Source organism: Ammospiza caudacuta, chromosome 6, assembly GCF_027887145.1.
Source record: "Ammospiza caudacuta isolate bAmmCau1 chromosome 6, bAmmCau1.pri, whole genome shotgun sequence".
NCBI classification, from domain to species: domain Eukaryota; kingdom Metazoa; phylum Chordata; class Aves; order Passeriformes; family Passerellidae; genus Ammospiza; species Ammospiza caudacuta.
This window is the reverse complement of record NC_080598.1, coordinates 37,629,334-37,651,558: the sequence shown is the minus strand read 5'-3', so window position 1 is coordinate 37,651,558 and position 22,225 is coordinate 37,629,334. Positions and strand designations below refer to the sequence as shown.

General features: G+C 38.0%; 1 protein-coding gene and 1 long non-coding RNA gene across 4 annotated transcripts in view; one reads left to right on the top strand and one right to left on the bottom strand.

Moving 5' to 3' along the window:
* Nucleotides 1-4,774: 4,774 nt before the first annotated feature.
* On the bottom strand, nucleotides 4,775-11,189 carry LOC131559276 (uncharacterized). Its single transcript, XR_009274855.1, has 3 exons — nucleotides 10,925-11,189; nucleotides 8,183-8,371; nucleotides 4,775-7,266 (listed from the first exon to the last, which is right to left on the bottom strand). It is a non-coding gene; the product is annotated as an uncharacterized LOC131559276 (long non-coding RNA).
* Nucleotides 11,190-16,109: 4,920 nt separating this feature from the next.
* Nucleotides 16,110-22,225, top strand: part of NOVA1 (NOVA alternative splicing regulator 1) — a 140,841-nt gene continuing 134,725 nt past the window's right edge. For 2 of the 3 annotated variants that reach the window (XM_058806188.1, XM_058806186.1), the window contains exons 1-2: nucleotides 16,110-16,269; nucleotides 18,172-18,315. In XM_058806188.1, coding sequence (XP_058662171.1) covers nucleotides 16,134-16,269; nucleotides 18,172-18,315 — 280 coding nt within the window. In that variant the 5' untranslated portion in view covers nucleotides 16,110-16,133. Of the gene's footprint in view, nucleotides 16,270-18,171; nucleotides 18,316-22,225 lie in introns of those variants that run through there. The other variant, XM_058806189.1, reaches the window with a different exon arrangement.

Sequence of the window (22,225 nt, the reverse complement as noted above, 5' to 3'; positions counted from 1 at the left end):
TTATGATAGTGTGAAAAAATAACTGAAAATCGTTGTTTTCTTCAGTTCACTTTGCAAAAATTTCTGCCCAGCTCGCTTTGCAGAGCACTGTGGAGTTTTACACTCCTTCTAATCATGGAGTGCACTACTCATACCAAGTCCAATTGATTGTCTGGTCTTCAGGAAGCTCAGCGCTTTCTTTTTTAGTCAGGTTATATCTATGAGGGTTTTTGTCTTAGCTTGACAAAATAGTACAGAATTTGAAGAGCTGTGATGTCAGGCACATATTTTTTGGCAAGTATAAGGCATATTAAAATACGTAAATCAAACGGGTAATCAATAAGCATTATTAGGAACAAATATGTACATACGGGCATAGGCAATAAGAAGGCAAGCAGATATATTCTAGAATTATATAATAAGATTATTTGCCTATCAGGAAAGGCTAAGTGAATTGGGTTTGTTCAGCCAGAAAAAGAGAAAGCTTTGGGGTGACCTGATTGTGACCTTCCAGTACCTGAAAGAAGAAGGATCTTTTACAAGAACACGACAGGACAAGGAGGAATGGTTTAAACTGAGAGTAGGTTTAGATTAGTTAGTTTAAAAAAAATAAAAATTCTGTGAGTGTAGTGAGGTGTAGGCACACAGTTTGGAATAATTGGGAGTGGGGCTGGGGCCAGCCTCATCCCCAATGGGCACAGCTGTGAGCAGCAGGTGAGCAGCACTGACAGCAATGAGCCATGGAGTGCCCAGGGGCACTGACCAACCACCAAAGGGAACAGAGGCACACAGTGCAGTGCATCAACATCAGGGGTATAAAAGGCTGGACTGAAGAACAAGAAGGGCAGATGCTTGCAGCCTTCTGAAGTGATGTGATTTTACTCTGTATGGGTGGACATCTGAAGCCTTCTGATGAGGTGTGGTGTTACTGTGTATGGGTTGAAGCTTTCAGCTGATCTGAATAAGCTGATCTAGTGGAAGATGTCACTGCCCACAGCAGGGGATTGGAATCAGATGATCTTTTAAGGCTCCTTTCAACCCAGGACATTCTATGATTGTTTCACAGCAAGATGTTGCTTACTAGTTTTTAATGATAAGGCTTTTGAGTATCTTTTTATAAGATTTCCCTTGTTGTGATATGATTACTTCTATAAATCTATAAATAAACTACAAAAATGTTTCTTAAAAAAAGTTTGACAACTCAGTTCTCAAATATCAAAGACAGAAACCTGTAGATGCAACAGAGGAATTCAGTGCCGATGCAGAAACGTGTTTTTGTTTGGGAGCCTCTTCCTCTTTTTTCTTTTCAAAGTGTAGATGATCTCTCCTGGTCCTTAATGACATGCAGAAATTGAAAACAGTAGAAGAGAATAGCGGTCCACAAGGAAATATTATTCAGCTGCTGATAATGAAGGACCAGCCCTTTCAGGAAGATATAGCTAGTGTATCATATGGTGATGTCCACAGAGGCATCCTCTCGTAATCTTAGACAGCAATTGTTTTGGAGCATGAAGTGAGATGTTTCCTATTATTTATGATTCTGCACACAACCATAAAAATTCTTATAATAGAAAAGCATATCAGTAATATCTTTGAAATGCATTCAGTTCAAGTTCTTCAGATGAAGTCTTGACCCTATTTAATGTTGGAGGCTGTAGAGACTCTATGAAACTTATGTCTTACATCATAAAATCCTGCTGTTTCCTTGCTAGCCTTACTGGACAACAGACATGACATGGAACAGCAGAGGCAATCTATTGCTCAGTTGCCTGTTCTGGTCTCTGCATTTGTTTCCAAACGATGTGAGAACAAGAGGGGTACTTTTCAAGATCTACTCTAGCACCTGCTACCTCAGTCATGAAGTCACAGGAAATTCAACAGACTGCCCTTTCCCACCCTTATTAATCCATATTGTGTGGCAAGAATCATGGAGACACAGAATATTCTGACTTGGAAGGGACCTGCAAGGATCAAGTTCAAATTCTAAGCAAATGGCCCATACAGTAATTGAACCTTGTTTAGCTGTTGCCATGATTATGTCTTTTAAACACATGATGGAAGCTTTAGGATGTAGTACATATTAGAGGATGGAAAAACTGAATTTTTGTTGTCTTTGTCTTTTTTCTCTGGTGTATGGTTTACATTCTCAACCATGCTCATTTGGTGGCAGTTTAAGTAGTTCTTTATTTAAGGTGTTAAAATTATTTTATCTTTGTGTGGCACATGAAGTGTGATTTTCCACATAGGGAAATTGTGTCACAGGGAAAAACGTCAATGAATAGTATCTTAGTCTACAGTAGACCTGATGAAATAATTGCAAGATGCAGGAAGGATAATAGTGATGTCGGCTGCAAAAGATCAGGAAGTACATCTTGGTTTGATGACTTTGCACCAGCAGTCTTTAAATTTAATTTTCTCTTTCATTGGTCTGCCATCAAGAATTCCTGATTGCTTAAGGACACATTAAAACATCTTTCATTATAGTCTACTCATGCCAAAGCAATTGCTACATTTTCTTGGAGACAATTAAGATTATTTTGCCCACTAGCACTTTTATCCAGACATCATATACTATTATAAAGTTTTCATAACTAAGCAATAACATCTGATTTTGAGAAGTTTTATTTTAGGATTGTTTATCCCAAGCATAGCACTGAAAAGTTGTATTACTTTCCTGAATCTTTAATTTCTACTAGAAAATGGATTTTAAAAAAGAAAGGTGCAATGGTTTAACTTATAATTTATTTTTCCCTTAGCATTTCAAATCTCATAATAATGTTTAGTATTCTTATCTAAAGGCTCTTCTTGGTGCTGCCAAACAATTGGACATGAGGCAATGGGCAGAAGCTGATGCACAGCAAGTTCCACCTGGATGTGAGGAAGAACTTCCTTACTGTGATGGTGACCGGGCACTGGAACAGGTTGTGCAGGGAGTTGTGGAGTCTCTCTCACTGGAGATGTTCAAGAGCTGTCTGGGTCAGGCCTGTGCCACGTGCTCTAGGATGGCTCTGCTGGAGCAGGGAGGTTGCAGCAGATGACCACTGTGGTCTCTTCCAACCTGAGCCATTCTGCAGTTCTGTAATTTTTTCACCTTTTGAAGTCACCAGTGTTCTCTTCTGTGAGTCATAACCTACTCCAGTCTTTTTGATAATCATAACCTTGCATGCTGGAAGTATATTGCAACCTTACACCACAGTACCTGCCTGAAGTGGACTATTATCACACAAAAATTATATTCTGTCATGCATGTTTTGCCTAGATAATCTTGTAAAAATAAATCAATTTGTACAATTCCCTTTTAGGAGCTCATTTCTCTATGATAAGGTGTAGAATTTTGATAGATGTCAAAAATAAGCAAATGAAAAATAATATATTTGAATTGCTTTAGTACATTGAAAACAAAATTGTTATTTTATTTTTAAAAATGAGAATTAATTGCTTATAACTTACGTAATTTTCCTAAGTCCTAAGCACTTGCCACATAGCAAATTATAATCATAAAATAATAAACTAGTTTTTAATTAAATAATTCCAGAAACTCAGATTCATCTCTGGATTGTATTGAATACGATCACATATGTGAATAAAGCTTATGTCAATTACACTTTCACTTTCTTGAGAGTCAGCAAGATTATGGGACTCTGGATAGAGGGAATGAATGCTATAGTTAAGATCCTTCTGGTAAGAGTTCCCTGAGAAAAGAGCTTAGAAATTTAACCACACTGAATAGCTGTGCTCCTTTGTTCTTGCAGAAATTTCCTGAAGAAATTTCCTGAAGGTCAGCTGCAGAATTCATAAGGTCTCAGGTATGGATGGTCATCCTGAACAAATATTTAAACTGAGTCCTAGAGGAAAATGAAAGCAAATTTTATCCCTGGAGACCATCAAATCTATCCTGCACCAGAAAAAAAACACTTCTGAATGTTATTCTGGAGTTTCCTCAAAGTAGTAGTAATCTTACAAAATGATTCTGCCATGTAGTAGATTAACCTGTCTGAGATTCATTTGTTAATATAGTATTATAATATAAATATCAATTAATATTTTATTACATCTTATAGTAGATATGCATTATATAAGTATTGCTATAAACAATAGTATTTATTTTTGTGTTATTCAATGTTGCTCAAATCTAGGATTCGTATATAATTATTTTTCAGCCTTATAAAAAAGAAAACATAGATTCCAAGTTTGCTATCTAGGTCTCCTTGAAGAATGGAGAGACCCTTGCATCCATAAATATTTCACCTATCTTCCAGCTCTCTCCCAGCCACCTTTACAAGACAACTCATTCTCAAACAACTTATTTGTCTCCAGTGACAGCAAGGTGAGTACAAACAACCAGCTTAGCCTAGAAACCTAGCTTTTAGATGGCTGAAGTTATATGTTGTGAAAACTTCCCCAAAAGGAAATGAGGGGTTTTTTTCCTCCTTTCCCTGTAGTAATTACATGTGTACCTATGTCATGAAAGGCTGAGAATGAAGATGTTGCGTTTGAAAACATTTTCCTTTTATTAGACAGTGTTTGTGTCAGGAGATTGAGTGGAGTTTTTTGGTTATGTTTGTTTGTTTTTTCAACAGGTATCACGAATTATCAATAACGTGTCAAAAGAATACAGAATAGATTTTTTATTTTTTAACAAAGAAAAGGCAGAAAAATTAACATGCTGGAAACCATAACACGGTTTGCAGATCTCTGTAGTTATTAATATTTGTATTTACACACCCATGACAACAGCAGTGAGATAGCCTGAACTTACATGAAGACATAATCATATTGTAGACATTTAGACGCTTGCCTCTTAGAGTGGATATACTTAGGCTGAGATTAATGGTTTCTTAACAGAGAGGTTTCTTACCACTAGAGGGCTCAAAATTGCTGTGTGTTTCTATGCATGAATACAACATTATATATATACTTATATATGCACAAGGTATGTATGTCATTCATATGTGTGTGTTTTATTTGTGTGTACACAGCACAAATAGATGCACATACTTGCGTTTTAATATACAATCTATTTTTATTTTAAAGATTTTGATAATTAAAATATTCTGTTATTGATATTGTGTTATTGATAAAATGTAATTCAGATCCTAGACATTTTTAATAAAACCGAAATTCACCAAATACATGTGATATGCTTCTTTATTTTCATAAAGTAATTAAAGTTCTTAAGTTTATTCTCAGGTGACTGGATTTACCCAGAATGTTCATTTCATCACACTGAATATTGAAAACAATCACGATAAAATAATGTTCAAACTTCCATGATCAATGCCTGCTGTCATCATGTTTTATTAAGGTATGTAGACAACACTGAAAACATGGATACAGTTAATTATTTCATAAATGAATTTCCAAAAACAGTAACGCAGTGTTGCAGAATTGATCACACCAAGCATTTTTGCTTGATTATATGATTTATTCTTCTGGGAAATCTTAGAGATTCTAAAGAAATAGAATTCTCATGGAATGCTGACTGTTTTCTTTCACTAATGTGACAATTGCAACGATGGGAAAAATGGCTTTCAACCTGTTTTAGGTAATGCATTTTGATGTAATGCATAATCTTTGGAGATAGTGCAATCCAGTTCCCCCACATTATGACAATGCGATAATGAACAATTTACCCACAATGTCCGAAAGATAATTAACAAAAGTCAGACTTGAAAACCACAAAAGTTTGAGGTATTGATATTTTCTATACATTTCGTTCTATATATTTGCAAAGTAATATTTATCTAAGTATAAGAAATCTGATCTCAAGAGCAATGAAGCTTCGGATTATAACAATTAAAAATAATATATATTGTTGTAGAAATAGAGACACAAAATGTTTTACAGACATGCTTGGCTATACATAATAAGCAGTTTAAATAGTTTCTGAAGAATATTTGCCTGTACAGAAAATTGTGCAAAAACACAAGAAAAGAGAAGGTACTCTTTTTGTGACACTCAAGTGTTTTGATTAATTGTAAAACAATGTGTTGAATATGATCACATATATGAATTAAGGCTACTCAAGTGAATGAGCATTTGCATCACTGAATAAATCTTTCAGGGTTTGATGCAGAATAATATCTTGGAAACTGGCAGAACCATATGTGGCTATTGCCTAAATTGTGGCTACTACAATTAGACACTAAAAACTGAAAATAACCCTTAACATATTAATTTCCTAGAACCATTATCTTCTATTGTTTTCTTAAATTGTTAAAAGTTGCACCAAATGTTTCATCTTTATAAAATGTTAAATTCTTAAAAGAGCATAGTAAGTTAACTTGGGGGATGGGTGGGACGAATTTACATTAAATAGTAAAGCATGCTGGAAGGCCTATTCTATTGCTATTTAAACTTAGCTAAACTTTAAAATTACAGTTTGTTATAGTCCCCTTTTTGTTAACACATTTACTTTAAAATGAAAAATATGTGGAACTAAGGAAGATATTTTTGCTCTAAAATTTTTAACCCCTATATGTCTTGCTTAAAAAAAATTAGCTTAAAAAATGATTGTATATTATGTTATAATTCTAATCTAATGTTTTAATTAAATCAATATCATCTTTTGTGTACTTCTTCTGTGTCTAATACATACTTAGGTTATCAGTTTATTACTTGAACTTGGGAAATAACCTGACACACTGGATGACAGATATTAAAAGTGGGGGTTTTGACTGAGTTGGCTGACATATTCACATCACCTTTACTTCCAAAAGTAATCTCAAAATCAATAAAGTAGACTGGAATATGCTGAAACTACTTTTACTGGACAGAAATTAAAAGTTTTATAAATTTAGAACACATTTTCTTAAGTGGAAGATCCATTTCCCTAATGACAACCTATGGATGTCAATAAATTTATGCCAGGAATAGGGTTCTATCCAGGTGGAGTTACGTGTTCCACTAGCTTCTTAAGGAAAAGCATCCTTATCGTGTCACACCATTGTTCGAATTGCTCTCATGATTTTCACATTTATGTTATTGTCCCCAACATGACCATGGAACTATCAGAGAGCATTCAGCAAAGGTTGACCAAGATGGTGAAAGGCAGGGAGAAGCAGCCAGGGTCACTTGGTTCGTTGGAGCTTGGAGATGAAGAGGCTGAGGAAAGACCTCCTCTCAGTCTTCAACTTCCTCAAGAAGAACAGAAGAGGGGAAACACCTGATCTCCTCGCTCTGGTGATTAGTGATAGGACATGAGGAACGGGAATGAAGCTCCACCAGGGGAAGTTCTGGCCAAAACCAGGTGAGGAAAAGGTGCTTCACTGAGTGCTTGGTCAATCACTGGAAAAGGGATCCCAGAAAAATGATCATGAAACCAAGTTCCAAGAAGCGGCTGGATGATGCAAATATTTATTAATAAGAACCATAATATGGAAAGAGCAGTAATTTTCACAAAGTTCCTACATGACTCAAGAATTGTGTTGGGTAAAAGGAACTGCAAATATGAATTTTCTTACAGGACTGAGGACTGGAACTCAAGTATATTGATGACTTTTTTCTATCCCTTTCAAAAGAAGTGCATTATTTTTCATCTGTTGTCAACAACACATTTTCAAGTGGAATGGGACATGATAGTTTTAATGAACCTTTTCTAAATTAAATAATATTTAGGTTTTAATCTCCACATAACATCTATGTGACAATATAATCTCACAAATGAATGACAATCATATATTATTTCTATATATGTATTATGAATCTTCTATAATATGAAATTTATTCTTACATGTGCATTACAGATAAGAAAGTTGACAATACTTTCCATTATTAAAATGTAATTTTTAGACCAGTAGTTGTTAATCTATTCTTCTCCTCATCTTTGAATATATTCCATAATATTATTGCCACGACACACTATTGAGTTAAGAAATGCCAAATATTAACCCAACTTAAGTGGATAAGCTAACAAATAGAAGCAGAAATTCTGAACACAGCTTTTATAAACTTTATTTTTAAAAAAATCCAAACAACAAAACAAAACCACGGTAAATATGGGGTTTAGGAGATTAAAACCCTTTTCTATTAACACATACAAAGATTAGAGTTCATTTCCATTTGAAATAGGTACTGACATGCATACCAAGTGGGGTAAACATGTAGGACAAGATCCCGGGGCTCAGGATTACAGGGATCTAACAGCAGTCAATCCAAAGCAATGACAGCATGCAACAGAGGCAGGAGGTCCACTTATAAATACCTTTGTTGTGAGCCATGATGAATCTGCAAGCATTGTTGCTAATGCACTATGATCCTGTTTTTGAGGGGTTTTTTTTGTGATTTGTTTTTTTTTTATTTTTCATCTCACTTGCAATGACAGTTCTGCAGCAATTTTATTTTTACTGTTTTAAAATATATTTTTTTCTGGCCCAGAGGAAACAACCTGAATCTTTAAATGAAAATAAGAATGAAAAGAAAAATACAAATATTTAGAATTTTTTGACACAGGAGTTCTACTTGGCTAAAATATTACAACAAAAATATTCTGAAAAAATTGCACTGGAAAAATAATCAGCCTTTCTAAAAATAAATATAATGTGAAATTTCTATAATACCTTATGCGGATCTGTTTGTTATCAACATAACACAAGGCTTCACCTTAACTTGTGATTTTAAATTATTGGAAACTGCGTCCTTAGTCTTAATTTTTGCAACTGCCAAGTTTTAAATTATATACCAGCTGTTATTTTATTCATATATAATTAATTAGAAATTTAAAAATATATGTTCCTAAGTACTATTTTATATGTATTTGTGGATATTACATATCCACAAATATTTCTGTGCAAAATTAATTCAAATTGCCCATCACTGAAATTTGACAAGAATATCTCTAATTGCAAGAATGCATTGCAGTCTATGTTAATATCTTTTACATATTTCATTACACTCATCACTATTCTTCCCTGAAGTATTTTGTAAGGAATGACTTAAACCCCCTTGAAATCAATAAAACAGTTTTCATCCAGTAGATCCTTGGACTTCTATTTTCTAGAGCATATGAGTTGTTCCATTCATTTTGGTCATGCACCCACTTACAAACATAAATAGCAACCTCATAGGTCTAAGTGAAATATAAATCAAAATCAGTTCTAATTTTCAACTAGCATTGAAATAAGAAAGTGTTTCTATGTCCTGTAAGTGATTAAAGTAAAACTGATCTCAAATTTTGGCACCTTTTCATGTTTCCAGTACTGCTTTCACTGAAACAAAATAAAGAGATGAATAGACCCCAAAAGTCATTAATAATCTGCCACCATTTCCTTCTGGCTCAAAATGGTAACTAAATAATTCAGATAGACTTGTACTACTGATGAGCTGTCTGTTTTAACCTCACTGAACTAAGGAACAGCCTTTGTCTCAAATAGGCAGCATTATGCCTAATCCCTGTGCTTTTTCTGGGGCCAGAGAGCCTTTGTGTGCAGCTGACACACAGATACATGTTTTCATGGCAAACTCAGGATATGTGCCAAATCATTCTGGCCAATTTATCCTGGCAGTCAGTTTTAGTTGTTTACCCTCCCCCACCAGAAGACTTTCCAGTTCAGGGGCATTTTGTAGGAATCAGTTTCAAGTGGGTAGAAATAAAATAAAATAATTAAATTTTGTTGATGAAGGGCAATAATTTCTTGAAGAAGAAATGCTAAACGTATTTGCTAAACTTCAGGGAGGAATCTCTTAAAGTTCCTAGTGTATTCTTTCCTAAAATCTTGCTCTGCTGAAGATTTAATTTGTAATATACTGACACATAATTTTTTCTATAGTAAGCATTTAAAAAGTGTTTTTAAAGACATCTAGGTCTCCGTTTCAATAATATTAGGGACATTACTTTTCTTGCCTTTCCATTGGCAAAATTTCTACCATTGTATTATACTTGTAAAATTTACTTCTGCTGGAGTAGCCTATTATTTGGAAAATTGATAATAAATTATTCAGGAAAAGTGGAGTATCTTAACGGTTAACAGTAGGAGAGTTTACTAATACATTTTTACTAGGACGTACTTGTCTTTAATAATCTCAGGTACTATACATTTTACCAGTGAGCAAATTGATCAGAGCAACTCAAATTTCACTACATAATTTAGTGTAAATTTTGCTTACAAGAGAAAAAAAAAATCAGTGCCTTTTTCATTACTGACTTCTTATTTTTCCTTTGTCCACTGTGCAACATCTTTATTTTTCCCATTTTCGCTCCTTTTCCAGGATGATTTCTGATCTTTTCTACTAACATAATTTTGTATATAAATTGAACTATAGCAAAATTCTAAACCAATCCTGATTAAGGGCCTATATTGTAAGATGATATTATTCCAGCAAGGGGACCAAGCTTGACAAGAGAATCAAACAAATTATTTTGCTGTTAATGTATCTTTCTCGTTATGTTACTTCTTGTAAAGTGCCAAAATTTCAAACAAATAAGACAGTTGGTGGTGGGTGGGCAAAATGACACATAAAATAGTAATACTGTTATAGCAATTGCAATAACAGATTGGAAATAGGTATGCTGATTGAAAAATACACTGTTCACCATGCTGTTAAAGGAATGAATACTGAGGCATCTGGAGTGATGGCGGGCTGAATTCAGTTTGCAGACAAGAGGCTTCACCAGTGTCCTTTTGTAAGACAGTAACGAAAATACACAATCAGTAACACTGTAAACTGACAAGCTACACAAGGAGATCCTGCTATTTCTCACACATGATATTACATTGTTTCATTACAGTGGAATTACTCATAGTTTATAGCAGTTTTAATCCCTGAATATCTATTTTCCTATTAAAACCAAAATAACACACCAAAAACAAACAAACAAAACCCCAAAACACAACCTAAAGAAAACAGAAGATGCTACTATTTTTTGAAGGCAATTGAAATCTAGTCTTTATTTTTTTTTTCATTCTGAGAAATGAAAGGTCTTTCAATTACTGTACATAAAGATTACCAGGTAGATGATTTTTGGAGTAAGTGTTGAGCCACTGGAGTTTCAGATATCTGGATCCACAATGTCAATTCCTTGGAAAAGATGAAAATTACCTTGTCCTGAGGCTATCTTGTTTTCTACACTGAGATCTGGCTAAGTCCCTGGGTAACTCCTTATAAATTTGATCTACAGATTCAGCAATGAAGAACTCAGATCAGTTCAATTCCTTATTCCTGGAGAAAAGTAAACAAAAAAAAAAAAGAATCTGTGAATTTTGCTGAACTTTGTCAGAATAGGAGACAGGTGACCACTCTGCTGGGAGAGAAGAAATGGACATTGATTTCCTACAAACACTTCCTTCTTCCACCACCAGAAAAAGAATTTTAGCCAATATATTCATGACAAATAATATGGTCACATTTTTACTGATTTTAAGTTATCATCCTCAGTTTCCTAGAAAAAGAAAGCTACTACACAGCACTGATCTTCATATTCACAGCAATATGAAAAAGTTTAGCAGTTGTCCATGCTCTTTTCAGTGAAGAGTGTGACTTTGGCTTTTAATTCAGCAATATATATATAAAACATAATGCAGATAATAAAAGCAATGTAAATGTGGAAAATCAGATAATTGGGTCATTTTCTGTCTAATACACGTTCAACTTTTTTCCCAAATGCTGGGTTTGATTTTTTCAGGTTAATATTGCTGGAATCTTGGATAAGTTCCACTGAAATTAAACAATATTTACTGATGAACAAATTCTTCAGTATTTTAACATGCAACAATCGGATAATTTAATCAACAATAATAATAGTTTAACTGTTAGGTTATTGGAGGAAAAAAGTTTCATAAACAGAAGATGGATATTAAAGACTTGAAAGAATCTTCTGAGTTCATCACTAACTGTAATTTTAGTAAAGCCAAAGTTTACAGGAGTCACAGCAACCATCCAGTAATAAAAAGTTGCCAGTCCTTTTGGACAAAGACATAATCTGTTTTCTTTTACCTAGCCAGGATGTTTAAGAGGTATTGCTTTTCATCTAATGATTATTGGACTCTGTCATATTTCCCATAAGGGGAAAAATGAACTCCTAATGCTGTTAGTCAGATGAGAACTATCCATCACCTCTAAAAGAAACAGGAGATTGAGTCTTGTTCTAAAAAGTAGACTTTATCAGATTAAGTGATGTTCACTAAAACTTCACCTGAGTTATTATGCAGATTTCTATTTGTTAATATATATGCTTAATTTATCCCAGTTCCTAATCCCTTTCAATTCTAAGCATAGGTTTCATGTCTGTGGGAGGGATTAATTTAAATGCTACCATCCATATCTCCAGCAACTGAGAATTATTTTAGAAATAAAGCTGGCAAATGGAATTAGTACTCCATGTCATCTCTGAACAACCTCTCACTGAAGTTACAGAATACATTGTACAGTAGGACAGGACTGATACAGACAGGAAAGAAATCAAGATCCCACAACTGTTTGAAAAACCTCTGGTCAGGTATGCCAGTCTGGAGCTGGCTGAAAACAGAAAAGATGAACAACAGATGACAGACTCGGAAAAAGGGGAAAACTCTACTGATAAACACTTTTTAATATTTTCCATCAGTACTTTCTGCACAGATATTACAACAGAGAGGGAGCACGGTGGTATTACAGGCCGAAACAACTATTTTCACTCATGCTTCAGACCATGAACAATGCAGAGCAGTTGCCTGCATTTTGCTAAAAGCTGTTCCTTTCACTGCCCCAACCCATGACAAAGACCCAGCTTGCTTTAAACTCCAAGTGACCTCTGCCACTAGAGGGCTTCACTTAATGTGATATTCCCCCTTAGACCTTCATAATCACCGCTGCAAGCAATTAAATAAGGAGAAAAAAGTGCATATTCTGAAGCATAGCTGTAATAATTGAAAATTTCCTTAATACTAAATCGGTATTTGTTGAAATGTTGATGACGTGCAGCTATCTGCCCAGTGAAGTAGAACTGTTACTAAGAAACTAGCTGAGAGGTTAGTTACCTAGCTAAAGCTAACTTCTTCAAATAAAAACCTTCCTTGAAACTGTAACAAAACCTTCTAAAACTACTAGAAAAGTTGAAAAAGCTTGTCTAAGTGGGACGAGAGATAATGTAGAGGGAAATCATTAAACAAAAGGCATTCTGTAGAGACGAGGGGAGGCACTTGTGAAACAGCTGTCGGTAAAGAAACAGGCTAACACAGGACAGACATCTGCTGAGTCTGAGGAAATTAGGTTTCAGGATTACCACTTTTTCCTCTAAGCTTATGGAAGCTAGATACACAAACAACATAGACACTTATCACGCTAAAACATTTTTTTAATTCTACACTTTAATATTTCTGTCATTAGAATGAAACGATACTTTTGTTTCAAGAATGCAATCAAGTAAACGCTTTATAAGCTAATTGGAGTTCCCAAAGGGAGGACTTGCAGGTGCTGAATCCAATCAGATCTGTCACATAATTAAAATTGGTGCAGGGGGCACAGTAAAACAGATGTGGTCTAAAAACCAGGGAATTGTTTGTTTCAATGTTGCTACAGATGAATGGGACACAGTCAGTGAGATAAAGAGAGCAGTGTTATAATTTATCCAGTTCTACTGCGGAAATTGACTCAGGATGGCTTAACTTGAAACACCGTGGTTTTTATTTTTATCTTCAAAAGTTTCTGCAAGACATTTGCTTGGTTTACAAATATAAAAGAGGCCTCTTAGGACTGATGACCCTACAAACTGGACCTGAGATTTACAAGTCATGCTGTGCTCTTTCTGGCTCAAACACCAATAAAATTCTTTGGCTATAACTTAGTAAAGAAAATGGAAGAGCTAGAACCAGTCCCCAGTTTGCTGTACCATCATTGTGTCAGCAACTGCCAAGGTAACAGAAGCCTAGAATTTTATTTCAGTCAGTAAACTAAGCAATTATGAGTCAGAGTATCTTAGATACAAGGGGTATATGATGAGTAAGAAAGTTCCATTTTTATACAATCATTTTTCTGACCATATATGCTATCAAATTTTTACTGGATCTGCTGCATCTATTTCATCTGCTGGCAAGGAGGATAGATACCACATTCCTGGGACACAATTCCCAAAGAAGTCATTGGAAGTTTCCTATGTACAGTGCTGGATTGAGTCCTTAATTTGTGAATGCATTTGGGCTGGAGCCTGTTTAGATGTTAGCATGCGCACTGTTTAATACCCTATAATGCATTACTTATCTGACTTGTAATTTGTAAGCAGAGGTGATGTGCTATATATTATATATGATATGTGTATTTTAAGTATTAAAAATTGTTTGGGGCAGTATTAATGGTAAGTGATTACTAAAACTAAGGCTGTCTCCCAGGGAGCTTAGAATGGAAATTGGATTTCATCCACTAACAGCCAGGTTTTAAGCCCGTGTATTAGGAGGAATCGAGTCAGCAGCCATGCCGCGCACACACACACATCAATACGAATTTAGCACAGAGCGTGGTGTAGCGCAATAAACACACGTCCCTAAATTTTGTACGGAATTGATGCTCCAGAACTGACCACTACCGTCACAGTTACAGCAGTTTGAGACTTTTCAAAGGAAAAGAGTCAATAAATAGCAGTGAAATAGTAAAAATGCTTTCCTGGTGCACAGACAATTCCCCGAGCCATGCCTCCCCCCCCCCAATCTTACAACCTTTTAATATTCCACCTGAATAATTTGAGATTTGTAAACAGAAATAACCTTCGCCGCAGCGAAATATCTTTAAATTCTCTACAAAATATTTAGGTAAGCAACGCGGCTTTGTGTCGCACGGCTCCGGCTAGACCCGCTGTCACAGCGTAACAACAATATCTTTATTAATTTCTTCCCAAGCCTGCGCGATGCAGCCCGGCGCGTCCGCGGCTCCAGCGCGGAGCGGCAGCGCTGCCCCGGGCCCGCACCCGCGCTGTCCGGCGGGGACGGAGGAAGGGCCGAGTGCTGCAGCCCGCCTCGCCGAGGACACGTCCCCGCTACCCCACCGCCTCCTCGGGCGATCTCAGCCCTCCTCCCACGCAGCTGCGGGCCTGCGAGGCGCAGCGCGTAACCCAGGTGACGCCGCATCCCGGCGGGGACCCTCCCGCGGCGGCCCCCGCGCACACCCGCCCCGCCGCCGCCCCCGCCGCAGAGGTTAAACCGCCCCCGCCTCCCCGCAACGGCTCCGCCAGCGCGGCCGGCATTGGCGAGACGCTGCAATCCCAGCCTCTCTCTCTTTTGTTCCCATTGGCCTCATCTCCCGCCCGTCTCCCATGGAAACCCCGCCCTTCTGTTTTATCATCCCCCCCCCCCCCACCCCCCCCCCCCACCATCACCCCCACCCCCCCGCCTGCCCTCGTACACCCCCGTCCTTGTGCCCCCTCCCATGGTTGTAACCTATCCTGCCTTTAGGGTTTGTGCGGTGCAGCCGAGGGTGGCGGCCCCGGCCCCAGGCAGGCGCCCGCGGTGCCGGGGCTAGAGGCGAGCAGCGCCGCGCCATCCCGGCAGCGATCCCCCTCTCCACCCCCGCGCACGCCAGCCCGACAGCGAGGGAGGGCCCGGGAGCCCGGCAGCGGCGGCGGGCAGCTGAGCCGCAGCGTCAGGCGCGGCACTGGGGCGGGCAGGGGCGGAAGGGGGCTCAGAAACAGCGTGAATCATCTCCCACACTCTCCCTCGCCCACCATTTACACCGCTCGCTCCCTCCTTCTCCCCCTCCCTTCTTCCCTCCCTCCCTTCCCACCGATTCTGTCTCACTCGTTCTCTCTCCCCTCCTCTCCCACTCACTCTCTCCCCTCCTCTCCTCTCCCACTCACTCTGTCCTCTCCTCCTCCTGTCTCACTCTTTTCATTCTTTCCCCTCCTCTCCTCTCCCCCTTTCTTTTCCCTCTCTCGCCCCCCTCGTTCCCCTGTCTCCCTTCTCCTCATCTCCTGACACTGCACTGCAGCTGCTCCTCCAGTCCAGTCCTGCCCGCTTCCCTCCCTCCTTTCCCTTCCCTCCCCCCGGGTGCCAGATAAACAAGGCGCGCAGCATCCTCGACAATCCCGATCTTAGCTCTACATTTTCGAAAAGGACAAGAGAACGGGACAAGCCCCCTCCCCTCCTCCTCCTCCTCCACCCCCTTCCTTCTCCTCCTCCTCCTCCTCCCCCCTTCCCTCCCTGCCCCCCCACCAGAGAAGGGAAGAGACAATTCTCCTCCGAGCAGCAGCAAACATGATGGCGGCAGCTCCCATCCAGCAGAACGGGACCCACACCGGGGTTCCCATAGACCTGGACCCGCCGGACTCCCGGAAAAGACCGCTTGAAGCCCCCCCTGAAGCCGGCAGCACCAAGAGGACCAACACGGGCGGTGGGTATATCCTCTGTCACCTCCCTCCCACCCCCACCCCCCCGCCCTACCCACCCACCTCTCCGCTTCCCTACCTGCCTGCCTGCCTCTTCCAATCCCCCAGCCCCCCCCCCCCCCGCGCCCAAAGATTCCCATTTCTCTAATGTTATCATTCATCAAAATGGCGTCGGTTTTCAGCATCTACCAGTCTTTTTATTTAATATCCACGCTGGGGCTGCACAGCCGTGACCCTACGGAGGCGAGGAGGGAGCACAAGGGGCTCCCGCAGCCCGGCTATCTCCCTCGCCCGTTTTAAGGATGGGCGACAATAAATGGCAGCTGGAAGGAGACGGCAAACGCTCTTCCCTCCTTCCACATCCTCGGGGTCGCAAGTTGAATTTCAGCCTTGCCGTGCGTTTTCCTTCTCCTTGGCCTCACTTCCATTGTCAGCGCGTACACGGCGTGTTTGCCGTGCCGAGCCGGGGGCGAGGGCTGGCTGGTGGCGGGGGGAGTCGCCCCTCGGCTGCGGGGACTCGCTAGTTAACATCCTGCTGTTCCTGGAGGAGATGAGTTATAACGGGACCAGCATCTCCTTTATCCGTTTGCACTGGAGTCGTCATAACAATGCACCGAGGCAGAGGTGAATTTATTTGCCCAATGTTGAGAGCAGTGGTCTGGCTATACGTAGTGCATGGTTCCCCAGCTATACGGGTGGGCACCACTGTCACACACAGGCACTAACTGAGACGCTCTGTAGTCTCAGGGAGGAGAAGTATTGTGAACTTAGATCGTTTCTTCTGCTTAGGGGTAAAAATAACCCCAAAGAACCAACTTTATGAAACACGTTTCATGATATTTTGATATCCGTGCCAATGGGACATTGCCGTAATTGCTGGGGAGAACACAAGTCTAGGGAACCAGCGTATCCCTGTTGCCTTGCACTTCTTCAGAGACAGTTATGGAAACGTCCTCAGACTTCAGTGTAGCTGAATTTAGCTGTGGCATGAGGGTACTGAAAATTTTGCAGTTTCCAAATCAGACTGGGATCCTTTTTTTCTTTCTCCCCTCCATTCATTCTATATATTTTTTCCTGTTTTGATGGTGTGCTTTAGCGCTGGTGGTGGGTAGAGGACTGGCATTGTCTATCTTGTCACCTTTTAAGTGTATTTAAAATAAGTGACTTAGGCTTTTGATCAATTGGGAAAAATTCTTCTTAGTGTCCTTTAATTAATGAGCTTAAAAGAGATCATTGTCACTTAAGAAGTGCTAAAGGAATACATGAGGATTACTTAGGCAAGTGATTCCATCCTCACCATGTTGAGTTGTTTTCTTGGCAGTGGCTGAAATGCTTGGAATAAAACCCCACATTTTGGGTGGGTTATTTGGTAGCAGAGTAGTCGTTTTGCTCACTTAAGAAGAATGCAAGCAATAGCTAATTGCTGTTCTCATGTGTTTGCTAATGACAAACAAATAGCCCATTAGAATTTACAATTCGTTCTTTCCTAGTTTTGTCATTTCTTTTGCAGTATTTCCAAGCAAGGTTGTAGTGTTCACTACCCACGTTTTCATGCAGGGCTGTAGTTTTTTTAAAGGGGTCTGATCATTTCTGCATGCTGTGGTTACCATTGCAAAAAAAAAAAAAAAAAAAAAACAAGGCAGTATACCTTTGAAATATAATTGCAATATTATTCTTTAACTGAATTAAGGAACCTCTGTAGGTTCTTTTCTTAGAATAAATGTAGATATTTTAAACTGTCAAAGGCATAGCCTAAACATGTCTTGTATAATGACGCAACTGGTTAGATATATATGCATGAATTAGTGGAGGAGTTTAAAGATTTTACCTTTTGTTTATTTGTGGGTCTGGGAAGGAAAAATGACAACTTATAACCCATATTAACCATGCATATCTCAATTTTTCAGAGGATGGCCAGTATTTTCTAAAGGTCCTCATACCTAGTTATGCTGCTGGATCTATAATTGGGAAGGGAGGACAGACAATTGTTCAGTTGCAGAAAGAGACTGGGGCCACCATCAAGCTGTCTAAATCCAAAGATTTTTATCCAGGTAGGTGCAAAAATTAGCCAGTTCTTTTATTTTTACGTTCTCTGGCATGTATGTACATTTCAGTGTGTTTCATATATTGATGGTCAAGTGCAGCAGAAAGCATTGTCTCAGAAAAGTATATTTCAAAGTGCAATTGTGAATATAAATATTCTGTCTGTTTTGGCTTGTGGAATGGACTGAACTGGATGCTAACTGCTTGAAATAAGTTTAAAGTAATTTACAGTATTTCTGCAAAAGATTATTTTCATTAACACTGACTGCTTTATTTTTTATTTTAAAAAATCTAGCTTTTAAGCACCAATGTGACAGGTGGCGTAAAGATAATTGTTCGTTTGAAGTTTCCAGACATTATAATGACAATTAAGCTAGAATGAGTAAAAATGAGAGACTGCCTCATAAAGAATGGGCCATTTACTTTAAATCCATTATGTACCTTCTTTCTGCTTCACTGCTTTGCTCATTGGCTCTGGAGTGAAGTAAAGAGGACAAGTGCTGCTCTTTAGATATTCTTTATATTGTGTTTATCATGATGGTGGAAGAAAGCTCTGTTATAAAACTGAAATACTTTGGATGAATAAAAAAATTAACATTTTATATTAGCTGTATTAGTGCACATGAAAAGTTTTTAATATTTGAGTATAACAATAAAAAATACCTGAATTAGCATTCCTCCTTTATAAGATTTCTGAAGAGGGAGTCTTATGTAATGATAGACAAGATTTACCTTCTGCAGTTGAATAATTGGGGCGTTTTTCCGAAAGATGAACAAATTAACATTCTGTAATTGAACTTTGCTCTAGAGGACTTTCTAAAAAATGATGCACAATAACATAGCTGACACTTTTGTGGCTTGATTTTGTTATTTTTGAAGAGTAACTGGTGGTTTAGAATTGAGTTGACTAGCTGTTGCTGACTTTTTTCTTTTGGAAAATAAGAGCTGCTTTGCATTTGCTCTATTTCAACAAGAGTGAATTCTACAAAATAGCAAAGGCAGTTGGTATGGATGTAAACAGGGCACAAATGTTGGAGCATTTAGCTTTCCTGTTCTCTGACTTTACAGTCAGGCAGAGGTGGATAACTTTTCATTAACAGAGATATTTTGGTCTATTTACCAATATGATTGTTGATGTGGAAATTCTAATGCACCTGTTGTACATCTCCTTATTGAATGTAGTTCATAATACTTAAAAGTCAGAGATTGAAGTGTTGAATGTAGATTTTTTTTCTGTTGGAAGTTACATCTTATGAACTGGTGCTTGTTGTTTTTGAAGCTTTTTTTTTACTTTTTTTTTAGGAAGGTAGGAAAAACATGATCCTTTTTTGAAAGGTATGTTAGGGTAAAAAAAATCAATGTAGAATTGTGAAAACTACTGGAAGAAATAAAGCATTCTGAAGAGCCTGATTGCAGAATTAATAACAATCTGGGTAAAGAGCTGCAATAGTAAATTAAATTCACTGTCAATAGATGAAAATGAAATAGATTTTCTGCATTATACATGAGGGGTTATCAGATATGCAAGGATGTTACAGAAAATTGGTGTTTATGAAGAATATTCCAAATACCAAATTACGAGCCTTTTCATTTTACTACAGTTTATTTACACTCACTTGGAAAGGATGCTCCAAAGATTAGATCTTTTGTTCAGTGCTCAAGTATAGTTCCTCTGTTTTTGGATTAAGTCAGAACTACCTTTTTTTTTTTTTTGTGTGGGAAACTATAAAGATGCAGCAGTAGTAACAGAAGAACCTTTGAAAAATAAAAAATCGCAAGCTAGAATGACATGAGAAAAACATTTGTGACATAAACATATTCTCTCTTAAAATCAGCAGCAACAATATAAATAACTAGGGCAGGGACACTCAAACATTTTCACAGTAACAGGTGCAAACAGAGTTCCAGTTTGACTTTATTCAGTCTGCCCTGAATTTGCAGCCACGTTGTGTCATATGCAAAGTGAGTGTTTTCAGGAAGTTGGTGACTGATACCTGCTAAAGCATGGAGTAGGGATGGGAAATGGATTCCAGCGTGACTAGCTCTTGTTAGTATTTCTGTTTGCGTCTGACCACCAGCCCATGGAATATTCAGAGGTCCTGTCATTCCTTGAGCTGTTGGCTTTTGGGTTTCTTCCAGCCTCTCTTGCTCGTATAACATTAGGGAATACAAGCCCTTTGAAAGAACTAAGATGAAGCTATGATTTATTTTTCTTATAAAGTTTTTTAAACAATTGCTGTTTTCCTAATAGATCCTTACCTCTGATGCTTGTGACTACAAATATGTTTAATGTATGTTTCTCTGTGGAATGTTGTGTAGTTGAAGCTTCTATGAAAGTTTTCTGTATTTCCAAAAAGTTTTAGAAAAGTGAGTAAGTTCCTGTTTGGAAAGGAGGAAGGTGCTTGTAATACAGAAGTTACGAGTAGTTCCTATGATCTAATAGTGTTTTTTTCTTTTCCCTCTGTGATATAGGACTTCAGTATGCAGACTGATTTCTGTTGGAATTATTTTTGTGCGTCAAAAGGTGACATAATTACTGAAGAATTATATGGCAGCTCTAATTACAAGAAATTGAAAGAAAAAACAGCTTTGCATTGAACATTTTAGTTTATGAGATAGGAAGCAGTATACAAATACATTACTGTCCACTACAGTTTGATTTTTGAGTGCGCAATTTATTGTTCTCTTTTCAGGTTACCTGCTGATTTTTTTCTTGTTGTCTGGACTCCTGCAATTTGACTTTGGATATTCTGATTCTTTTCTGTTCAGGCATGTCCCCCAAGACTAGCAGAAATAAAATGGCAAAATATGCCCTACTTTTAAGCTAAATGGTGCTGATCCTTCTGCATAGAAAGTACAGTGTGTATTGACTTACTAGGTTTTGGTTCAAAAATTAAATACAGATTTAGCCAACTTGATAAAGAAAGTGGCTATTCTTTGAAGCTATTATAATGTATGGTTTTTTTTGAATAATAGAAGAAAGATGATTTCTGTTGTCTGAAACTGTCATTGCTTATGTTTCTCATTCTGCATTTTAGTGAGCACAGGACTCAAAGCCACTCAGGCCCTGTATATTTCTCCCTTGTGAATGCTGCCGTGCACTCTCTCTTTCTCTCTCGTGCACAGACTCTCTCCCTGTCCCTCCCTCTCTGCGTTCCCGCCCCGGTCTCACAAATGCACACACATGCACAAAATTATGTTACATCACATCGTGTTGTTTATCTTGCAACAGGATCTTGCCTGATCTGAACTTGGTGCTTGAGTGAATTTGAACTTGGTCAGTGTTTTTCAATTTATTGGAATATGGTGTCGTAGGTGTACTTAAATGAAAACATATCAGGAGCAGAGATTAATCAAAGCATAATTAAATGGGGGATAAGATTTTACTGGTTTTAGCAACATGTTAGATGTGTTGGTCTTATAGCAGATTTCTAGTCAGTAATTATATCAATGTTTGGAGAATATAAAAGGTGGGAGTTTGCTCTCCCATTCATGCAGACAGTGTATGAAGTGATGTGTGGCTATTTTGTGCTTCTACCAAGGGACTCCTGTTTTTAACTGTTTTCTGTTTAAATATCAGATTTTTTTGAATCATTCATATGTTATGGGAGATAGTCTAATCATAATAGCTATGATAGCTAATAGCTAATAGATAGCCAATCATAATGTCAGTGCCCTTCTGAAAACTCTTATTCCGACAAAGACCTTTCAAAAACATTGAATGTATAAGTAACACATTAAGTTACAGGAATTTATAATTAATAATCTTATGGCATCATTACTCCTATAAACTGTGGGGAAGGAGAAAGGTGTAATATATCAAGCTTGGCTCTCCATTATTATTTCCTTTATAGAAATAGCGTTTATCATGTTAATTGGTAACTCTTAAAAATAAAAAATTCTAGTAAGGAAAGAAAT